The following is a 24267-nucleotide window of genomic DNA, read 5'->3' on the forward strand; positions in this document are numbered from 1 at the left end:
TACCTCTTTTCTCCACTTGAGCTCGCAGAACACCCTCTCAAAGCACTCATGCATGTAATTGAACTGAAAAAAAAAAAAAGGTGACTCTCACTGACTTCTCAAGAACAGACACCTCAGGACTGTGCCTTCGAACTCCTGTCCCCGGTTACCCCACCTCCCAAACTCAGTCTAGAGAAAAACCCTGACAGGTACCACAAAACCCAGGCCTGGTTCATCCTCTATTCTCTAGCTCCTTCTAGTGGTAACTACGAGCTAACTGGGATAGGAAATTGCCAATCCCAGTCAGGCCTAAAGGAAAGACAGGATGAATCTGGGGGCTCCAGGGTTCAAACAGGTTCAGATCTCAAGACCACTATCTCCATCTCCCTCTCCATTTATGCATGTAGCTGAAAAAACAAAAATAAAAACAAACAAAAAAAAACTAAGCCCCAGCTACTTTCCCTAATTCGCACTCACATATGGCGTGAAGATTTTCACCCATCGGGGCTTCTTCTCTCCTCGTGCATATTCGAAACAGAAGGCCATCCCTTCTTCATCTGTGTCCCATCGTTGCATCTCATCCCATTCAAATGCGATCACCTGGTTCTGGACAACCAAGACAAGGGAGTAAGGTACAGTCTGCGTTTGAGAGTGCCAGGGAACTGAGGTAGGGGGTTTGGACCAGGTGACAGAAGAGAAATGAATGGAGATGTCTGCATCACTTCAGAGAGAGGACTATGACAGAAGAGTACAATCAGTGGAGGCAGCCAATGAAGTTGAGGATCGGTGTGGATTCCATGTTTGTTTATTTGCCCCGGTCAAAATACGGTTTTGATTTCATTTCCCCCTAAAAAGGAATTAAAACATCACAACCAAGTGAGCATTGAAGTATCTTGGGTCCTCGTAGCCTGAGCCCTATGCTGAACACTCACCTCCAGCTGTCCTTCTTCAGTGCAGGCATGCAGTTTAAAGTGCGTGATGCTGATGGCTGTGATAACGTGCCCCTTCCTCCTGGAGTCACAGGCACAGTGGGGAAAGATGATTTCATTGTAGCCCTCACAAGTCCTTAGCATGTTAAGGTACTAGGGAAAAGGGAAGGAGAAACAGGGTTACTGTGTTACTAAACACATGAAGAGCTAATGAGATGTGGTGCAAGGAAAAGAGCAGAGAGTATTCTCACCCAACAACCTGAAGACCTGGCCTCTGGTCTTGCACCCATCCCTAAGTTGGGACAGGACTCTGAGACAATTCTTTTCCTTCTTTTTTGAGACCGGGTCTTGCTCTGTCACTTAGGCTGGGGAACAGTGGCATGATCTTGGGTCACTGCAACCTCAACTTCCAGGGCTCAAGCAATCCTCCCTCCTCAGTCTCTAGTGACCCTCCTGCTTCAGCCTCCCAAGTAGCTGAGACCACAGGCACCCACCACCATACCTGGCTAATTTTCTTATTTTCTGTAGAGACAGGGTCTCTCTATATTGCCCACACTGGTCTTGAACTCCTGGGCTCAACTAATCCTCCTGCCTCAGACACCCAAAGTGCAAGGGTTACAGGTATGAGCCACTATGTCTAGCTAGCAATTCTTTTTTTTTTTTTTTTTTTTTTTTTGAGATGGATTTTCGCTCTTGTCACCCAGGCTGGAGTGCAATGGCCCGATCTCAGCTCACCGCAACCTCCGCCTCCTGGGTTCAGGCAATTCTCCCGCCTCAGCCTCCTGAGTAGCTGAGATTACAGGCACGCGCCACCATGCCCAGCTAATTTTTTGTATTTTTAGTAGAGACGGGGTTTCACCATGTTGACCAGGACGGTCTTGATCGCTTGACCTCGTGATCCACCCGCCTCGGCTTCCCAAAGTGCTGGGATTACAGGCTTGAGCCACCGCGCCCCGCCCTAGCTAGCAATTCTTTATCCCACTTCCAAATTCTGTCTTCATACTTTTTTTAAATTTCTGCCATAAGTAAGGAAACAACACCTTCATACTTCTAACACTCCTTTCTCTACTTAAAAGAGATATACAGATGCCAGGCACAGTGGTTCATGCCTGTAATCCCAGCACTTTGGGAGACCAAGGCAGGTGGATCACGAGGTCAGGGTTCAAGACCAGCCTGACCAACATGGTGAAACCTCGCCTCTACTAAAAATACAAAAATTAGCCAAGTGTGGTGGCACACACCTGTAATTCCAGCTACTCGGGAGGCTAAGGCAGGAGAATTCCTTGACCCTGGGAGGCAGGGATTGCAGTGAGCCAAGATTGTGTCACTGCACTCCAGCCCAGGCGACAGAGCAAGCCTCAGTCTCAAAAAAAAAAAAAGATACACAGATGAAAACCAGAAGAGATACTATAACCAGAATAACCAGGACTCACAGGGCTGGAAGGGATCTCACAATTCTACTTAGTCTGATCCTCTCTTTTCATTGTAATCAAGGTATGGGAATCTAATCTATCCTTACAATTAAGAAAGGGAGTAAATATTTCTCATTCCTTTTCCAATCAAAAGTTACAATGATCTGTGGTAAGGATTAAGCCACCCCAAATCTCATATTTATAAAATGTTAAAACTGAAAGAGACTTTAACAATGAGTCATTTTATGGGAACTCAAGAGTAAGATGAGACTAGCCTGTAGTCACAAGTAACAGTAAGTGGCACAACCAGGACTAGAACCCAGGTTTAATTTCCAGGCCTCTGTTCCTTTTACTACCTCCAACTAGTCCCCAAATCAATGCTACTGTACCCTGGGTCTCCAGTATATATGTTTCCTTAAAAAGCATCTGGACCAAAATGAAGCAGTACATATGACTCTCACAGTTACAACACTGCAAAACCAATCCGGAGAGGCCAGGTGCAATGGCTCCTGCTTGTAATGCCAGCACTTTGGGAGGCTGCGGCAGGAGGATTGCTTGAGCCCAGGAATTTGAGACCAGCCTTGGCAACACAGTGACACTTTGTCTCTACAAAAAATTTCAAAATTGTCTGGGCATGGTGGTGTGTGCCTGTAGTCCTAGCTATTTGAGGGGCTTAGGCAGGAGGATAGGTTGAGCCCACGAGTTCAAGGCTGCAGTGAGACATGGTAATGCCGCTGCATTCCAGCCTGGGCAACAGAGCAAGACTCTACGTCTTTATTTATATACTTATTTGAAACAGAGTCTCACTGGAGTGCAGTGGTGCAACCATGTCTCACTGCAGCCTCCGCCTCCCAGGTTCAAGCAATTCTCATGCCTCAGCCTCCTGAGAAACTGGGACCACAGATGTGCACCACCACAGCTGGCTAATGTTTTGCATTTTTAGCAGAGACATGGTTTCGCCATGTTGGCCAGGCTGGTCTCAAACTCCTGGCCTCAAGTGATCTGGCTGCTTTGGCCTCCCAAAGTGTTGGGATTATAAGCGTGAGCCACCATGTCTGGCCGACAAGTGCAACAGTATTTCAATCTTCTTCCCTCCTTCCTTCTATCATCCTATTCCACCTTCTCTTTTTTATTGTCCTTCCTAGACCAGTGATAAACATGGATACTGCTTAATTCTGCCATTGGCACTATAAACAAAAGAAATCCCTGACTCCTATATTTAAGCCCAGCGGTTATAATAAACAGCAAAGCTTGGGACACAGAGGAGTGATTAAGAAGCCCAAACTGCCCTGGGCTTGAATCCTGGCCTCATTACTTCCTAACTGTGCAACCTTGGGCAAGTTAGTTTCCTCTTCTGTAAATGGGAAATAATAATAGCATCTATACCACAGCATTATTTGCGAGCATTAAATACAGAGTATTTGACAGAGCATGGTGGCTCACGCCTGTAATCCCAATACTTTGGGAAGCTGAGGTGGGAGGATCACTTGAGCTCAGGAGTTAGAGACCACCCTAGGCAATATAGTGAAACCCCATCTCTACAAAAAGAAACAAACAAAAAAATGTGCCAGGCACCTGTAGTCCCAGCAACTTGGGAGAGTGAGGCAGGAGGACCGCTTGAGCCCAGGAGGTCAAAGCTGTGATGGCACCACTGCACTCCAGTCTGGGCGACAGAGCAAGACCCAGTCTCAAAATAAAAGATAAAAATAAAAAAGGTATTTAACATAGTACTCGGCCATAATTAGGCATTTAATAAGTGGCAGCTAAGAAAAACTTTTTTAAGTATCTGGAAATTACTTTTAAAAATTCCTGGGGTAAGCTTCAAGTAAGTGACAGTAAAACAAACAAACAAATCTCCTGAGGGGAAAAAAGCATGTGAATGAGATGGAAGCAACATGAATGGCAGAAAGTTGAAGGCTATTGAAGCTGGGTAATGGGTACATGGGGGCTAACTGTATTTTTCTTCCAACTTCTTTATTTATTTAAAAATTTACACAGCCAGGTGCAGGGGCTCATGCCTGCAATCCCAGCACTTTGGGAGGCCGAGGCAGGCGGATCACGTGAGGTCAGGAGTTGGAGACAAGCCTGGCCAACATGGTGAAACCTCATCTCTACTAAAAATACAAAAATTAGTCAGGCATAGTGGCACGTGCCTGTAATCCCAGCTATATGGAAGGCTGAGGCAGGTGGATTGCTTGAAACTGGGAGGTGGAGATTGCAGTGAGCCGAGATTGTGCCACTGCACTCCAGCCTGCCTGGGCAACAGAGCAAGAGTCCATCTCAAAATAAATAAATTAATTAATAATATATACACACATACACACTCTCTCTATATATATATAAAATCACATTTTATTGTGTGTGTGTGCATACGTATACACAATAAATGTTAAAAAGAGCACCCTGGCAATCAGGCCTCTGGCACTCAATCCAAGCTATCTTCCTCATAGTCATCAGAAACTTTACATGCTCAGTAAGCAGCAACTCTGCTCCAAGATGCTTAAGACCTCTGCACAACTAATTCTATTCATGTCCTTTAACAAAATAGGATTACATATAGCACATCTGTTGAGAGTTCTCTTCAATGGGAGGCACCACTACTGTTTTGACAAATATTTCTGCCACAATCAATTGGGAGTTTTACTATAATAGATCTTTTAAAAAGAGAGACGCATGCAAAGGCAGGGATTGGTAAAAGAGACCAGAAGAAGTGTGGAGCTCTGAGTATCTTAAACTCTCTCTTTGTGACCTTGAGTAAGTTACTCTACCTGGGGTCTTCTCTTTTGCCATCTGGAAATAAAAGACATTGCTGGCATACTCTCTTCCCTGATGCAGGGAATATATATGCACCGGAGCCTGAAAAAAAATGGGTTCAAATCCCATTTTCAAATTCTAGTTCCACTTCTGACAAGCTATGTGATCTTGGGTAAGAATCTTAATCTCTCAGACTCCACCTCTCTGTAAAGTAAGAATACTACCTGCAGGGTTGTTGTAAGGGGAAAACGAGACTTCATATACAGTGCCTAGACCAGTCAGGCACATAATACATGCCCTCTGCGTCCCCTCTGAAATCAGACGGCTGATTTATCCCTCCGCATTCAAGACTGTAGTCCTTGAAAGCAAAAGACCTTCAGGGGACTTCTTAATGGCATAAGTTCTAAAAATAACCCAAGTGAAAACTAAGGGCACCTGTGCCCTTAGTGAGCTGATAAAGGTAAAGTCTCATTGGGAGACAAGGTTTTCAGAGCGCTCAGTTTGGGTAGGATTTAAATCCAGAGATTCTAGCTTGGTAAATGTAGGCCAGAGTCTAGAAATCTGAATTTTAAGCAGCTTCAAAAGTGATTGCCATGTAAGCAGACTAGGACCATACTTTGAGAAAAACTGACATACATACTGCCTTGTGTAAAATCATTACAAATTATGTTGAGAAACACAAATTATTTATCTGCTCAACAATGGCAAAATCAGGCCACTTCAACATAAGAAAAGCGTAATTTACACATGTCTATTGTTTGTGTGAAGAGAGAGAAGGAAAGGGAAGGAGGGAGGAAGGAAGAGAAGAGAAAGCATTGTTTCTTGTATATTACATTCTCAACCATCCAAATTTCAGATTCAGTCTAACTCTGTAAGTATAAAACAAAAATGTTTTTGATCACACTGGGTATTATAAACTAGGCACAGATGTGAGCTCTCTTCTGTATTTGGAGATTTGGAGGACAGGGAAACTTACACAAATCTTATTTATCTTCCAAGAATCCTGGAGTGGCCAGGCGTGGTGGCTCACGCCTGTAATCCCAGCACTTTAGGAGGCTGAGGCAGGTGATCACAAGGTCAGGAGTTCCAGACCAGCCTGGCCAACATGGTGAAGCCCCGTCTCAACTAAAGATACAAAAATTAGCCAGGCGTGGTGGCACGCACCTGTAATCCCAACTACTTAAGAGCCTGAGGCAGGAGAATGACTTGAACCCGGAGGCAGAGGTTGCAGCGAGCCGAGATTGCGCCACTGCACTCCATCTCCAGGAAAAAAAAAAAAGAATGCTGGAGTATTTTTTCAAGATTCTACTTAATAGCCGATAATCTGAATATCCCCACTCTACAGAAAAGAAACTAAAACTGAGAAGTTCATTGTATTGCCGAAGGTCTTACGGTGATGTGACAACTACTAATTGTAGTGGCCGAGCCTATTTGTAGGTCTGTTCACCACACTTAGGTGCTACGGTTAATGGCATCAGGGCCTATGGGCTCAGAAGGGTTCATTTGAGAAGTTTCAATGTATTGACCATGACCTAATATTGGCTAGGCTAATGCATTTGAATACTGATACTTGAATACATATTATACTTATAAAATTCAAACTCTGATGAGATTTTCTTCAAAATCTGACTACCGTAACATGTGACTAGTACATAGTTATATGTTGGCACTACGTTTTTAAGACAATTCCACAAATGTTTAAGCATATTTTACACACAATGGCAAAAGACCATGGGGAAACATCTGTGTATCAACTATACTCGAGTGTTTACCTGGGTGATTACAAAATATAAACAAGTCTAAAAATGACTTCATAACAGATTACTGTGTTTATTAAATTCAGATTTTCTCAATTTTGCCACAGCACAACGTAAACCTATTATTACTTTCACACCTTGCACTGTGCCTGGCACATACTCAGTACTCAAGAAATATGTTTTGTTGAATGCACAGATGAAAAGACAGTGTGTTTGGAGTACTGTAACTGCAAAGAAACAGTATATATTCCACACTGGCATGCAGAAGACCTTATGAAATTATTTTGATTCCATTAACTTTTCAGGAACAAGAAAACTTCGTTGGCTTTGGCAAAAGCAAAAGATTACTGCAGAAGTTGATGGCCCTTTTCACTAAAAAGATGGAAATGTATTAGAATCATGCATTAATAAACAGAAGACAATGTTATTATCTTAAAAAAACAAGCGGATGTTTTAGAATTCTGTCTCACACATAGCAAAATTCTCCAAACCAAAATTCTGCCAAGATTTAATTACGTTTAAAATATTTTGCATTTTCTATTTCAACCTGCTGATACACAGAACACTGGTAAGATGGCTCCTGGATCTTCGGTAATTTTCTAAGGTAAAGAGATTTCTTACTTTTCATCATATAAGTGATTAAAATAACCAATTTAGCTAGATACAAGGTTACAGGCTAAGTTCAATGGCTGACTTGTTTGCATTCTTTTATCTTGTTGTTTTTTTTTGAGACACTGTATCACCGTATCACCCAGGCTGGAGTGCAGTGGTGTGATCTCAGCTCACTGCAACCTCCGCTTCCTGGGTTCAAGCGATTCTCCTGCCTCAGTCTCCTGAGTAGCTGGGATTACAGGCACATGCTACCACGCCCAGCTAATTTTTGTATTTTTAGTAGGAGACAGGGTTTCATCATGTGGCCAGGCTGGTCTCAAACTCCTGACCTCAGGTGACCTACCAGCCGCGGCCTCCCAAAGTGCTGGGATTACAGGCATGAGCCACTATGCCCTGCAGTGAGAATCAACATTCTCTCCTGAAAAGTACACAGAAGGTAGAAAAGAATTCAAGTGACCTATCAGAATCATTACTAAAGTATGAAAATGATAAAGATGGACACTAACTTATAATAGTTAATGCTTTTTTGACTTTATGATAGTGTGAAAGCAATGTGTGTGCAGTAGACATTGTACTTCAAAATTTTTTTTTTTAAGTTTTCTGCTGTCTTTACAAGTACCTCAAATTTTTGTTCAAAGTTTAAATAACTTTAGGCCGTGCGTGGTGACTCACACCTGTAATTCCAGCACTTTGGGAGGCTGAGGCGGGCGGATCACTTGAGGTCTGAAGTTCGAGACCAGCCTGGGCAACACGGTGAAACCCCAACTCTACTAAAAATACAAAAATTAGACAGGCATGGTAGCAGGTGCCTATAGTCCCAGCTACTCTGGAGGCTGAAGCAGAACTGCTTGAACCCGGGAAGCGGATGTTGCAGTGAGCTGAGATCATGCCACTGCACTCCAGCCTGGGTAACAGCGTGAGACGCAGTCTCAAAAAAAAAAACAAAAAGTTTTAACTTTATTCTAAAATAGGCTTTGGGTTAGATGACTTTACCTGACTGTAGGGTAATATGTGTTCTGAGCACATTTAAGGTAGGCTAGGCGAAGCTTTAATGTTCAGTAGGTTGGGTGTATGAAATGCATTTTTTATTTAGTATTTTTAACTTAAGATGTGTTTATTGGGATGTAACCCCATTATAAGTGGAGGAGCATCTGTAATTGAAAAAACTTCAACTACACGTGAATCTTCCAAGAGAGAAATTTTAAAATGCTATAAAAAATTTTTGTGTTCTTTACTAATTTTATTTTTGACAATTTCCATCCCTGTATCTATGGCAGATACAAATTGAAAACTAATTTAAAGCCATTTAAGGAACACTCCAGGCAGTCCTGTTCAATAAAACTTTCAATGATGATAAAAATGTTCTATACCTGTACAGTCCAATATGGTAGCTACTTACTGTGCACATATGGTTGCTTAGCATTAAAACGTGGCTAGAGCATCTAAGGAACTGAATTTTAAATTTTATTTAATTTAAATAAATTTAAATTTAGATTTAAATAGCCACGAGACTAATAGCTACTGAATCAAATAGCAGAGTTCCAGGATGATATACTAACCAAGAGCACTACAGAGCACAAATGTTTAAGCAACTGCAGAAATTGAGGCTGTAAAAACAAATGATTTTGCTATTGCTAAATCATGACTAAAATAATGTCTAATGTTAAAAATCTAGGCTGGGTGCAGTGGCTCACATCTGTAATCCCAGCACTTTGGGAGGCCGAGGCAGGCAGATAATGAGGTCAGAAGTTTGAGACCAGCCTGGCCAACATGGTAAAACTCCATCTCTACCAAAATACAAAAATTAGCTGGGTGTGGTGGCAGGCACCTGTAATCCCAGCTACTCGGGAGGCTGAGGCGGGAGAATTGGTTGAAAACCCAGGAGGCAGAGGTTGCAGTGAGCCAGGATTACGCCACTGCACTCCAGCCTGGATGATAGAGCAAGACTCCATCTTGGGAAAAAAAAAAAAATCTAAATATCGTTCTTATAAATTGTATCTATATCCTATTGTAATGTTTTATACAACTTTTGTTTTAGCACTTTTTAATTTTAAAAAAAGTTATTATTAATAATAAAATTATGGGCTGGGCTCAGCGGCTCCCAAAGTAATCCCAGCACTTTGGGAGGCCAAAGCGGGTGGATCATCTGAAGTCAGCAGTTCGAGACCAGCCTGGCCAAATGGTGACACCTTGTCTCTACTAAAAAATACAAAAGTTAGCAGGGCATGGTGGCACATGCCTGTAGTCCCAGCTACTCGGGAGGCTGAGGCAGGAGAATCACTTGAACCCAGGAGGCACAGGTTGCAGTGAGCCTAGATCACGCCACTGGACTTCAGCCTCAGCAACAGAGCGAGACTCTGTCCCCTGCACCAAAAAATAATAAAATGATGTACCAATATACAGTAATTTAAGATTTTTGTGTGTTAAATGGAGAAACACGATGGACTTTGCATCAAGATCCCTATTCCCCACCTTTTTAAAAATTAGGTAAGCCACTAACCAGGCTGTAATCCTCTCAAAAATGACAGGTTTAAAAGTCAGGAAGGGGCATTTTATAAAAGGATTATGGAGACATAAACTTACCATGACCATTTTTCTTTGTTCATATAGCTTCTGTAATTGGTAGGACTTTTCTTCTGCTTTGATGTAACCTTTCTTCACATCATCGACCGCCTATCACCAAAACAGAAGTAGAGACGAAAGGAGTGTAAAAATCATTATTATGTACATTCTCAATGAAAATCGACACAGATACATTTTCAGCAAATCTCTTGTCCACTTGAACCACCATCATTACCAGTGAGCTCTGTCACATGTCCAGGGATATGGTCCGGCTCTGTGTCCCCAGACCATATTGAATTGTAATTCCCATGTGTCAAGGGAGGGACCCGGTGGGAGGTGACTGGATCATGGTCTGGTTTCCCCATGCTGGTCTCGTGATAGTGAGGGAGTTCTCGCTAGATCTGATGGGGCTTTTTTGTTTGATTGTTTTGAGATGGAGTCTGGCTCTGTCGACCGGGCTGGAGTACAGTGGCACAATCTTGGCTCACTGAAATCTCTGCCTTCTGGGTTCAAGTGATTCTCCTGCCCCAGCCTCAGAGTAGCCGGGACTACAGGTGTGAGCCACCACATACAGCTAATTTTTTTATTTTTAGTAGTGACGGGGCTTCACCATGGTTGGCCAGTCTAGTCTTGAACTCTTGACCTCAAGTGACCACCTGCCTCAACCTTCCAAAGTGCGGGGATTACAGGCATAAGCCACAGCGCCTGGCCTAGATCTGATGGTTTTAAAAGTAGCAGTTTGCCCTGCCTACACTCTCTCTTCCTACCTTGTGAAGAAGGTGCTTGCTTCTCCTTCACCTTGTGCCATGATTGTAAGTTTCCTGTGGCATTCCCAATATGTGAAACTGTGAGTCAATTAAACTTCCTTTCTTTATAAATTACCCAGTCTCAGGTAATGCCTTTATAGCAGTGTGAGAATGGACTAATACATCCAGTAACAGGTATACTTACTGGAATAACTAGCATTTAAAGAATATCTAGCACATGCTCAAGCACTGTTCTAAATATATGTGAGAGATCTGGCTTCTCATGTCAAGAGACTTAAATATCAGTAATTTTATACCTGTGTAAACAATTAGAGAGCACTGAAAGATGCTATCTGATGCTGTATTAAAGGTAACAATTAAATAGCAAACAAGTATGGTACAGACAGTGATATGTGCAGTCAGAATGGATGCACTTATTGGTAATTACAGTTATCAGGGAAGCCTGGGGTGGATCCACAAAGCATAGATTGAAGAAGAGAAATTTTAAGCTAACATCAGGAAACAGGAATAAGTCTGTGCTTAAATACTTTGAGAAAACAGATTTACCTGATTTAAATAAAGGAATAGGAGACAATGCAAGATAATGCTGGATAGGCAGACTAACAACAGATTATAAAAGATTCTAAAAAGCAGGCACAGGAATTTAGACTTAAGGAAACAAATAACAGGAAGCTAAAATAAGCAGTACAAAACGGTTTCTTCTGGCCAGGCATGGTGGCTCACGCCTGCAATCCCAGTACTTTGGGAAGCTGAGGTAGGTGGATCTCCTGAGGTCAGGAGTTTGAGACCAGATTGGCTAACATGGTGAAACCCTACCTCTACTAAAAATACAAAAATTAGCTGGTCATGGTGGTGGGCACCTGTAATCCCAGCTACTTAGGAGGCTGAGGCAGGAGCATCGCTTGAACCCAGGAGGCAGAGGTTGCAGTGAGCCAAGATCATACCACTGCACTCTAGCCTGGGTGACAGCGAGACTCCAGCTCAACAACAACAAAAAAAAGGTTTCTTCTGTATTAAAGAAGAAATTTATGTTTGATTTCTTGTTTGAGGGCCACATGAATTAAACTGAAGAGAGAATGAAATAAGGAAGATCGGTGATGTTATGGTACTTAAGGTAGAAATCATTTCCCAGAGTCTTTGAAAGAAAAATAGTTGGATGGGCAAATGAGTTCAAGATTAAGTCAAGAGACTAATTCATCATTTAGCTCTGTCAGCTACCAATGTGCGCTTGCATAAGTCATGTAAACCCTTTCACTGTGTAAAACTGGAATATCTCATAGATGGACCACAAAAAGATGACAGATGTTAAGAGTTTTGTAAAGTATATATAAGTAGCTATTATTAGTATCATTTAGCTATTAAGTTCTTCTAAGAATCGCACAAGGATGTGAATGTCCTGCCGGGAAGTGAATAACAGAAAGACTATGCCAGTCTCTCCCCAGTCTTGGCCACACATGTGAGGGCTCAGTTAGGCACCGAGGATTACAGCCACAGAAGGGAAGGGCTGTTCAATAACAACCACCACGCAATGTCAATGTCCTGAAGAACCTGAACATGAGGCTTTCCATCACCAAAAGACTGTGCTGCTCCAGCCAAATTTAAACCAATTATTGACAAGCTGGCAGACAAGCAGGAGGGGAAATAAACAATACTGGTCTATCCAGTTTCTAAAGTAACTTACAGTGTTATCTAGTTCAGGGAAAAGGCTTTACAATTATTTTGCCGTATTTCTGTATTGTTTAGATGAGAATAAGAATATAAGAAAACTGCCTTTCTGTTTTGTTTTTACCCCCAATGCCTACAACTATGTCTGACTCACAGCTAGACTATTTGATGAACACTTCCCCAAGGTAGAGGTGAGTCAGTGATTATCTACTCCAGCAACTCCAAGTGAGCTCTTTTTTCACATGGGCAGTAAAAATGGTCTTCTTTGATTTCTAATCAAGAAATTGCTTGCCCAGGTGTGGTGGCTCATACCTGTAATCCCTGCATTTTGAGAGGTGGAGGCAGGAGGATCACTTGAGGTCCAGAGTTTGCAACCAGCCTGCCTAACATACCGAAACCCTATTTCTACTAAAATACTAATTTTTGTATTTTAGTAAGCAGGTAATCCCAGCAACTCGGGAGTCTGAGGCAAGAGAATCACTTGAACCTGGGAGACAGAGGTTATATCTCCGTGAGCCAAGATCACACCACTACACTCCAGCCTGAGAGACAGAGCGAGACTCTGTCTCAAAAAAAAAAAAAAAAAAAAAAAATTACATTGCTTGACTGACTCTGAGTAGAAAACATAAATATCACCACCCTAGATTCCCTTTTTACTTAAATTTTTTAGATTAAAGTAAAAGATGTATATAGTTTTAAAAAACAAAACAAACAGTACTAAAAAGCTCCTCATAAAAACAGCAGCCTCCTGCTCCCAGAGCTTCATTCCACAAAAACAACTACTGATAGGCACTTTAAGCAATTTCTTGTGATATTCCTTCCATAATTCTAAATGGCATGCCTACACTAATAATTCCTGACCTACCAATTTTAGACACTATAGACTTACTTTGTTGAAAATATTTGGTTTTAACTCTTGTAGCACCCAAACACTCCCTCTTCCTCTTCCCCCAACTTCTCGATAAAAAATTAAATACTCCATAACTGCATTATTTATGATAAGTATGTAAACACTGCTCACAACTAAACTATACACTATGCTATGACTTTCCTTCTTGCCTAATTTTTTACTTTCTCTGAGGTTAAATGCTTTGTGTTTTTGTTTGTAAATTCCAATGTACCTATCACCAATATTTCCTCCACAATAACCAAATATCAAAACTCTTTTACTTAGACATTCATTTTCTAAAAACTGTCAACAATTTTCATCTGCTGTAGTATCCTCCCTTGTTTCTCTTTGTCCTTGCAAGTTTACACTTTCCACTACTGCTACTTTTGCAAGCTTTCAGGAAACAGCAGTTTAAATGTGTGTACAATTTGCCAGGTTTAGCCAGAATTTAAACATAAATGATTAATTTTTATCTTATTAATTTTTTAAGGAAAAGGCTCTTATTATCATTAGCATCTAACATATAATATCTCATCAATTTAAATGTACACATTATTTCATATTTTAACATCTCTGAAATCGGGATGCATCTTACAGTCAATGATGTGTCAGTTTAACTGACAGCTTTTTTCTCTTATCAATACATAAAATAATGGGATGCATAATTGATAACATCTTAGAATTATGAAATTCATTGAATATTCCCACCATCAAAATATGATATAAAAATAATTGAAATTAAGTAAAGGAAATTTAGTATTACTTTTCAAAAGATACAGTTGTTTACTTAGTCCATCAAAAAACAGCAGCCAGGCATGGTATTTGTGGCCAGGCACGGTGGCTCATGCCTACAATCCCAGCACTTTGGGGGGCCAAGCTGGGTGGATCTTTTGAGGCCAGGAGTTTGACACCAGTCTGGGCAACATGGTGAAACCCCATCTCTATTAAGAATACAAAAATTGGCAGGGCGCGGTGGCTCAAGCCTGTAATCCCAGCACTTTGGGAGGCCGAGGCGGGTGGATCACGAGGTCAAGAGATCGAGACCATCCTGGTCAACATGGTGAAACCCCGTCTCTACTAAAAATACAAAACATTAGCTGGGCATGGTGGCGCGTGCCTGTAATTCCAGCTACTCAGGAGGCTGAGGCAGGAGAATTGCCTGAACCCAGGAGGCGGAGGTTGCGGTGAGCCGAGATCGCACCATTGCACTCCAGCCTGGATAACATGAGTGAAACTCCGTCTCAAAAAAAAAAAAAAAGAATACAAAAATTATCTGGGCTTGGTGGCACACGACTGTAGTCCCAGCTACTTGGGAGGCTGAGGCATGAGAGTCGCTGGAACCCAGGAGTCACAGGTTGCAGTGAGCCGAGATCATGCCACTGAACTCCAGGCTGCGAGACAGAGCGAGACTGTCTCAAAAAACAAACAAACAAACAAATAATTTGAGATGGTACAGTCACTGTGGAAAACAGTACAGCAGTTCCTCAAAAAGTTGAAAATAGAATTGCCATGTGATTCAGTAATCCCACTTCTGGGTATACTGAAAGAAGTATCTCAACAAGATTATCTGCATACCCATGTTCATAGCAGCATTATTCACAATACCCAAGAAATCAAAGAAACCCCACTGTCCATGAATCAATGTTTAGATATGGTATATACATACAGCAAAATATTATTCAGCCTTAAAAGGGAAGGAAACCCTGTCGTATACTACCACAACACGCATGTATGAAACTTGAGGACATTATATTAAGTGAAATAGCCAGTTAAAAAAGGCAAATACTGTACGATTACACTTACATTAAATATCTAAAGTAGTCAAATTCATAGAAACAAAAAGTAGAATTGTAGTTGCCAAGGGGGAGGGGAAAACAGGGAGCTGTCTGATGGGTACAGAGTTTCAGTTTTAATCTTTTCCAAGATTAAAAGAGTTCTGAGCCAGGAGCAATGGCTTATGTTGTAATCCCAACACTTTGGGAGGCTGAGGTAGGAGGATTGTTTGAGGCCAGGAGTTCAAGATTACAGTGAGTTATGATCGCAGCACTGCACTCCAGCCTGGGTGGCAGAGTGAGATTCTGTCCCTTCCTTTACAATAAAAAGAGTTCTGGGCCGGGCGCAGTGGCTCACACCTGTAATTCTGGCACTTTGGGAGGCTGAGGAGGGCGGATCACAAGGTCAGAAGTTCGAGACCAGCCTGATGAAACCCTCTCTCCACTAAAAATACAAAAAAATTAGCTGGGCTTGGTGGTGCATGCCTGTAATCCCAGCTACTCAGGAGGCTGAGGTAGAAGAATTACTTGAACCTGGGAGGGAGGTTGCAGTGAGCCGAGATCGCACCACTGCATTCCAGCCTGGGGGACAGAGAGAGACACCACCTCAAAAAAAAAAAAAAATTTCTGGAGATCTGTTATGCAACATTTTGAATATAGTTAACACTACTACTGAACTATATGCTTAAAAATGGCTTAGAAGGTAAAATATTTATCAAATTGTATACTTTAAATATGTACAGTTTATTGTATATAAACTATACCTCAATAAAACTGTTTAAAAATCATTTGAGCCAATAAAAAAGCTCAGAAGAACTGCTAGATATAAGATACTGCTCCAAAAACGGTAACTTTTCTATATACTTTATACTTAAATACTTTTGTCTTCTAGTTTTACAATTCAAAAAGGAATTTCACACGCTCTGCCCTCACTTAAATTTTGATAAGCATTAAAAAAAAACCAGCCAGGTGTGGTGGTTCATGCCTATAATCTCAGCGCTTTGGGAGGTCAAGGCAGGAGGATTGCTTAAAGCCAGGAATTCAAGACCAGCCTGGGCAAACACAGCAAGACACTGTTTCAATTTTTAAAATAAAAAATAAATTTAAAATAAAATAAACAAACCCACCTATGAGACATACCACTGTTCCTCTTTAACAGATGAGAAAACAGATCTCAGCAATGCTATGCAAAGAATTTACCCAATGTAGAGCTTCTACTTGAACCAGATATTCTGACTCCTAGCTAATGATTTTCTACTCCAAATATACAAAGAAAAAATATTCTATTCATAACAGCAATAAAAACATAAAATACTTGGGAACTATTTTAAGAGGGCACTGGTAAAACATAAAACTATGTAACTTTTTTTGAGGAAACAAAAGTCAAATTGAATAAAATACTTTATGCATCCATTATTATAATACAACATTTAATTAAAATGGTGATTTTTCTTCAGTAAACTATAAATTTAACAAAATTCCAATTGGAATATTAATAGGATACTCTATAAAGTGTTATTAAATGGGTTAAAAATTATTTGAAAATATAAAATGGGGGCCGGGCACGGTGGCTCAAGCCTGTAATCCCAGCACTTTGGGAGGCCGAGGCGGGTGGATCACGAGGTCAAGAGATCGAGACCATCCTGGTCAACACGGTGAAACCCCGTCTCTACTAAAAATACAAAACATTAGCTGGACATGGTGGTGCGTGCCTGTAATCCCAGTTACTCAGGAAGCTGAGGCAGGAGAATTGCCTGAACCCAGGAGGCGGAGGTTGCGGTGAGCCGAGATCGCGCCATTGCACTCCAGCCTGGGTAACGAGTGAAACTCCGTCCCAAAAAAAAAAGAAAAAAGAAAATATAAAATGGGAAAGAATATCAAGCCTTTTTAAAAAGGAAGGCTTAGCCTTACCAGATATCAAAATGTATTCTAAAGAAACATTAATCGAAAGGGAACACTGAGTCAAAAACAGAAACACAGATTAACAGCAGAGAGATGCTAAACATAGGACACACACACACACACACACACACAGATATAAATTTAACCAAAGACAAGTTAAGCGTAATGTATGAAAAATTAATCATTTAATATATCCTGATGTGCTGTGTTGACAGCAATACCAAGAAAATTTAACTTATACCAACTACTCATACTACACACCACAATAAACCTTGGGTAACCTAAAGCATTAAATATTAAAAATAAAATATCGTGATAAAAGCACACTAAGTGTGCTATTGTCCTCTTACACTAAGGCAAGAAAATGTTAATAGAAATCGCAAAGCAAAAGACAGATAAACAATGTTACATAAAATGTTAAAACTTCTCTAAAACAAAAATCCTGGCTGGGCGTGGTGGCTCACATCTGTCATCTTAGCACTTTGGGAGGCAGAGGTGGGCAGACTGCTTGAGCCCAGAAGTTCAAGATGAGCCTGGGCGACATGGCAAAACCCTGTTTATACAAAAAATAGCTGGGCATGGTGGTGCTTGCCTGTAGTCCCAGATGCTGAGGAGGCTGAGGTGGGAGGATTACTTGAGCCCAGGAGGTGGAGGCTGCAATGAGCCAAGATCATGCCACTGCACTCCAGCCTGGGCAACAGAGATAGACTCTGTCTCAAAAAAAAAAAAAAAAAAATTTAATAGCACTAACAAAATAAAAAAAGGAACAGAGTAAATATTAAAATGACAAAGACATAAAATTTTAACAAAATACAGCAATTTTTGTACAGCAAGGTGCAAAAACACAATCGATAAATAGCTTGTATTCAAAAGAAAAATATGGCCAGGCACAATGGCTCACACCTGTAATCCCAACACTTTGGGAGGATTGCTTGAGCCCAGGAGTTCAAGACCAGCCTGGGCAACATAGCAAGATCCTGTCTCTATTTTTCAAAAAAAGTAAAAATTAGCTGGGCGTGGTGGTAAGCACCTGTAGTTCTAGCTACTTGGGAGGCTGAGGCAGCAGAATCACCTGAGCCCAGGAGGTAGAGGTTGCAGTGAACTATGATCATGCCATTGCACTCCAGCCTGGGTGATAGAATGAGATTCTACCAAAAAAAAAAAAAAAAAAAAAAAAAAAAAAAAAAAAAAAAAAAAAAAACAGAAAAGAAAAGAGAAAAACACCAAAAAAGTGATATGACAAGAGTTAATAATAGCATCATTTGTAATCACATATTGAAAAAAAAAACACCCTGGCACTATCCAGGCGCATATGTAGTCCCAGCACTCTACTCAAGAGGCAGAGATAGGAGGCCTGCTGAGCCCCGGAGCCCCAGGCCAGCCCCAGCAACATAGGGAGGGCCCTCTCACAAAACAAAACAACCCTGGGACTAATAAGACGGAATGACTAAACACCACATACTACATTAACTCAGTCATAAAGGATATATAAAGGACTATGTGAAAAGGAAAAAAGAAAAGAAAAAGGTTGTATCTATATTAGAATTATAACTATGTAAACATTATAAATCCATATAGAAACCAAAGCCAAATATACATGTAAATGCTTGTAGGAAAAGTTCCTAAAAGAGGGCTTCCAATTAGGGATGGTGGATTGAAAACAAGTATCAACTGTTACTTCTTCCTAAAACCCCACTAAAATTTCAGCAAAGGAATAAGTCCACGAGATCAAAGAGAAACAATCAGAACAAAATTTGGTAATCTGGAACACGGATATATACATAGCAACTTAAAAAACCTGAAAAGATAATTGGATTTCCTACCTAGTAGTAGGGAAAATGGAGAACTACTCAAATTTATATCGCAAAATTCCAAAAACATCGAAGAATTCATAGGACCAGGTGGCCATCATGGAGAGACTAAAATAAGGAGGACTGACCAAAAGCATATTTAAGAAAGCATCAAATTCTCAGATCCTCTCCTTTATTCCCTTGAATCAGATAACTGCCCTCCCCAATGCCAGCAGAAGACTAGAGCTTTAGCTAGGCATGATGGTTCATGCCTGTAATCCCAGCACTTTGGGAGGCTGAGGAGAGAGGGCTGTTTGTGCCCAGAAGTTCAAGACCAACCTGGGCAACATGGCAAAGTCCCGTCTCTATAAAAAGTACAAAAATTAGCTGGGCGTGGTGTGCACACCTGTACTACCCCAACTACTCGGGAGGCTGAGGTAGGAGGATCACCTGAGCCCAGGAGGTCAAGGCTGTGGTGAGCCATGATTGTGCCATAGTCAACAAGATGTACTCACATGCTGAGTTCCCAATCAGCTGTACAGTCTCCCAGTCTTAAATTTGAGCAGACAACTGTGTTAAAGGAACACTTCTAACATGTAAAACAGAGACAAATCAAATAAGCAAACGATGGAGGGAGGAAAAAGATAACTTCAAAATAAAAAAGTATATTACTTTTTTTTTTTTTTTTTGAGACGGAGTCTCACTCTATCACCCAGGCTGAAGTGCAGTGGTGTGATCTTGGCTCACAGCAGCCTCCACCTCCTAGGTTCAAACAATTCTCCTGCCTCAGCCTTCTGAGTAGCTAGGATTATAGGTGTCTGTCACCATTCCTGGATAATTTTAATATTTTTAGTAGAGAGGGAGTTTCACCGTGTTGGCCAGGCTGGTCTCAAACTCCTGACCTCAGGTGATCTGCCTGCCTTGGCCTTCCAAAGTGCTGGGATTACAGGTGTGAGCCACCATACCTGGCCTAAAAAAGTATATCATTTTTAATATCCTCAGAAAGCTAAGAAAAAAATACCACAACCACAAAATAACAAAATACTATATATAAAAAAGGATATTCAGAGAACAAAAGAAAATCTTTAGAAATTAAAAATGTACTGGCATATATTTTTAAAAAAAACAAACTTAAGAGGGCTACGAGAAAAATCTGAGTAAGTTTTTCAGGAAGAAGAGCAAGAAGACAAAGAAATTAAAAATGAGAGAAGATAAGATGATGACAGAGGCAGATCAAAAAATTCCGTATCAGAATAATAGGAATGCCAAAAGGAGGGAACAGAAAATGAGAAAACACATTGTCACTTTAATAATTCAAGAAAATTTGCCAGATCAGAACCACAAATTTCCCACAGAGAGCCCAACATAATAAATGAAAATAGATCCATGGCAAGGCACATGATTGCAAAATTTGAGACATATGGAGACAAAAAGATCTTAGTTTCTGGAAAGAAATGAAGGGTCACATAAAATGGTACAGAAATAAGATGGCTTTTTTCTCCCTTAAGATAAGGTCTCGGCCGGGCGCGGTGGCTCAAGCCTGTAATCCCAGCACTTTGGGAGGCCAAGGCGGGTGGATCACGAGGTCAAGAGATCGAGACCATCCTGGTCAACATGGTGAAACCCCGTCTCTACTAAAAATACAAAACATTAGCTGGGCATGGTGGTGCGTGCCTGTAATCCCAGCTACTCAGGAGGCTGAGGCAGGAGAATTGCCTGAACCCAGGAGGCGGAGGTTGCGGTGAGCCGAGATCGCACCATTGCACTCCAGCCTGGGTAACATGAGTGAAACTCCGTCTCAAAAAAAAAAAAAAAGATAAGGTCTCACTCTGTCTCCCTGGCTAGCATGCAGTGGTGTGATCGTGATTCACTGCAGCCTCAAACTCCTGAGTTCAGGTGATCCTCCAACCTCAGCCTCCCGAGTAGTTAGGACTTCAGGTACATACTATCACACCTGGCTAAATTTTACAGTTTTTGTAGAGACAAGGCCTCGCCATGTTGCTCAGACTGGTCTTGAACTCCTGGGCCCAAGTGATCCTCCCACCTTGGCCTCCCAAAGTGCTGGGACTATAGGCATGAGCCATCACACCTATCGGTGGAACATAATTCTTTAAAATTTCTGAAGTTAAATCATTTTCAACCTAGAGTTCTATACATAAACCTGACATTAACCAAGTGTGAAGGTAGAATAATGGCATTTCCAGGCATTCAGGATTTTTTAAATGTTGTCATCCCATGTACCCTTTTCTCATGAAGCTCTAAGAGGACTTGGTTCTAGATGGTATTTCTGAACTTGCCCTGGACCAGAGGGGAGCCCAGTCCCCTGAAGGGTGAGTTCCAAGCCAGGCAGCATTCACCACAAGCTGACTGAAGAGCCCTTGGGTCTTAAGGGAACATTGGCGGGAGTGTGGCAGTACTCCCCATAGGCCTGAGGTGGGTGTGGCCATAGGGTAAGGTTCCTCCACCTTTGAAAAGAAGAGAGAAGAGTGGGAAGGACTGTATCTTGTGGTGTGAATGCCAGCTCAGCTGCAGTACAACAGAGCACCAGGCAGATTTCGAAGGTTTTTGACTCTAGTCTCTGGCTCCCAGATGGCACTCGGGACCCTCCCGGGGTCTGGGGGAACTCACTACCCTGCAGTTTAGGACATAGGCTTGGCTGGCTTTGCACCTGCTGATTGACTGTAGCAAACATAGGCAGTGGCCAGGGAGTAGCTACAGCAGGCCTTAAGCAAGACCCAATGCTATGCTGGCTTCAGGTCTGACCCAGCATAGTCCTAGTGGTGGTGGCTTACAGGGGTGCTTTGTGTAGCCCACCCCCAGCTCTAGACGGCTCAGCAAAGAAAAGACTACATTTGTTTGAGAAAAAGTAAAAGAAGGGAACAAGAGTCTCTACCCAGTAATCCAGAGAATTCTGGATCTTGTCCAAGACAGCAAGGTAGTACCTCTCTAAGAGTCTACAAGAACAATAGCACTATAGGGCTTGGGGCCCTTCCTAAAGCAGATATAGCTTAGATCACAAGACCCAAGTCCTTTCAAATACCTGGAAAGCCTTCCCAAGAAGGACAGGTATGAACAAGGCCCAACTGCAAAGGCAAAATAAACATTTAACTCTTCAATGCCCAGACATGACAAACATCTACAAGTATCAACACAATCCAGGAACTAAATAAGGCACCAGGGACCAATCCTGTTGAAAAAGAGATATGTGACCTTTCAGACAGAAAATTCAAAATAGCTGTTTTGAGGAAACTCAAAGAAATTCTAGGTAACACAGAGAAGGTATTCAGGATTCTATCAGATAAATTCAACAGAGATGCAGTGGACCAAGACTATACCACTGCACTCCAGCCTGGGTGACAGAGCCAGACTCTGTCTCATTTGCTGGAGTGCAGTGGTATAGTCTTGAGATTGAAATAATTAAAAAGAATCAAGCAGAAATTCTGGAGCTGGAAAATGCAATTGGCATACTGAAGAACATCATCAAAGTCTTTTTTCTTTTTTTTTTTTTGAGATGGAGTCTTGCTCTGTTGCCCAGGCTGGAGTCCAATGGCACGATCTCGGCTCACTGCAGCCTCTGCCTCCTGGATTCCAGCCATTCTCCTGCCTCAGCCTTCCATGTAGCTGGGACTACAGGCACATGCCACCATGCCCGGCTAATTTTTTGTATTTCTAGTAGAGATGGTGTTTCACTGTGTTAGCCAGGATGGTCTTGATCTCCTGACCTCATGATCCACCCACCCTGGCCTCCCAAAGTGCTGAGATTACAGGCATAAGCCACCATGCCTGGCCCATCAGAGTCTTTTATTTTATTTTTTTAAGACGGGGTTTCACCATGTTGGTCAGGCTGGTCTTGAGCTCCCAACCTCAGGTGATCCGCCCGCCTTGGCCTCCAAAGTGCTTGGATTACAGGCGTGAGCCACAGCGCCGGCCCAGAGTCTTTTAATAGCAGAATTGATCAAGCAGGAGAAAGTATTAATGAGCTTGAGGATAGGCTACTTGAAAATACATGGAGGAGACAAAAGATGATAGAGGAGACAAAAGATAAAAACAATGGAGGAGGCCTAGAGGATTAGAAAATAGCCTCAAAACGGCAAATCTAAGAGTTATTGGCCTTAAAGAGGAGGCCAAAGGAAGTTTACTCAAGGGGGTAATAACAGAGAACTTCTCAAATCTAGAGAAAGATACCAATATCCAAGCACAAAAAGGTTACAGAACACCAAGCGGACTTAACCCAAAGAAGGCTACCTCAAGGCATTTAATCATCAAACTCCCAAAGGTCAAGGATAAAGAAAAGATCGTAAAAGCGGCAAGGGAATAGAAACAATATACAATGGAGCTCCAATACATCTGGCAGCAGACTCTTCAGTGGAAACCTTACAGGCCAGGAGAGAGTGGCATAATATATTTAAAGGAAAGAGTTTAGTCGATTGATGAAGGAAAAAACCCTTATACTCTAGAATAGTATATGCAGGGAAATTATCCTTCAAACACGAAAGAGAAATAAACTTTCCAGGACAAACAATAGCAAAGGGATTTTATCAACAACAGACCTGGCCTACAAGAAATGCTAAAAAGAATACTTCAATCAGAAAGAAAAGGATGTTAATGAGCCATAAGAAATAAGCTGAAAGTATAAAACTCACTGGTCATAGTAAGTACACAGAAAAACACAAAACACCCTAACGCTGTAACTATGGTATATAAACTATATACCTTAAGTAGAAAGACTAAATGATGAATCAATCAAAAGTAAGAACTACAACAACTTTTCAAAACATAGTACAATAAGGTTTAAACACCAACAACAAAAGTTAAAAAGCAGGGGGATATATTTAAGGCATGGAGCTTTTATTAGTTTTCTTTTTGCTTGCTTGCTTGTTTATGCAAAGTGTTAAGCTGTTATCAGGTTAAAATAACAGATTATAAGATAGTATTTGCAAGCCTCATAGTAACCTCAAACCGACATACAACAAATGCACAAAAAATAAAAAGCAAGAAACTAAATCATATTACCAGAGAAAATCACCTTCACTAAAAGGAAGACAGGAAAGAAAGGAAGAAGGAAGGGAAGATCACAAAATAACCATAAAACAAGTAACAAAATGGCAGAAGGCCTTACTTATCAATAGCAACACTGAATGTAAATGGACTAAACTCTTCAATCAACAGAGCAGCTGAATAAAGAAAACAAGAACCACTGATCTGTTGTCTATAAGAAACATACTTCACCTATAAAGACACGCAAAGATGGAAAATTAACGGATGGAAAAATATACTCTAAGACAATGGAAACCAAAAAAGAACAAGGCACTATACTTAGACAAAATAGATTTTAAGACAAAAATATAGGACAAAATAGCCGGGCGCGGTGGCTCACGCCTGTAATCCCAGCACTTTGGGAGGCCGAGGCGGGTGGATCACGAGGTCAAGAGATCGAGACCATCCTGGTCAACACGGTGAAACCCCGTCTCTACTAA

General features: G+C 41.4%; 1 protein-coding gene across 5 annotated transcripts in view; it reads right to left on the reverse strand.

The window, feature by feature from the left end:
• The window catches only part of SNX27 (sorting nexin 27), an 86462-nt gene that overhangs the window by 5093 nt on the left and 57102 nt on the right, over window positions 1-24267 (reverse strand). For all 5 annotated transcript variants that reach the window (XM_032267345.1, XM_032267346.1, XM_032267349.1 and 2 more), the window contains 4 exons: window positions 10027-10116; window positions 912-1061; window positions 457-585; window positions 4-63 (listed from right to left, as the gene is read on the reverse strand). In XM_032267345.1, coding sequence (XP_032123236.1) covers window positions 4-63; window positions 457-585; window positions 912-1061; window positions 10027-10116 — 429 coding nt within the window. The remainder of the gene's footprint in view (window positions 1-3; window positions 64-456; window positions 586-911; window positions 1062-10026; window positions 10117-24267) is intronic.

This window comes from Sapajus apella, unplaced genomic scaffold, assembly GCF_009761245.1.
Source record: "Sapajus apella isolate SASKATOON/1434 unplaced genomic scaffold, GSC_monkey_1.0 scaffold169, whole genome shotgun sequence".
Lineage (NCBI taxonomy): Eukaryota > Metazoa > Chordata > Mammalia > Primates > Cebidae > Sapajus > Sapajus apella.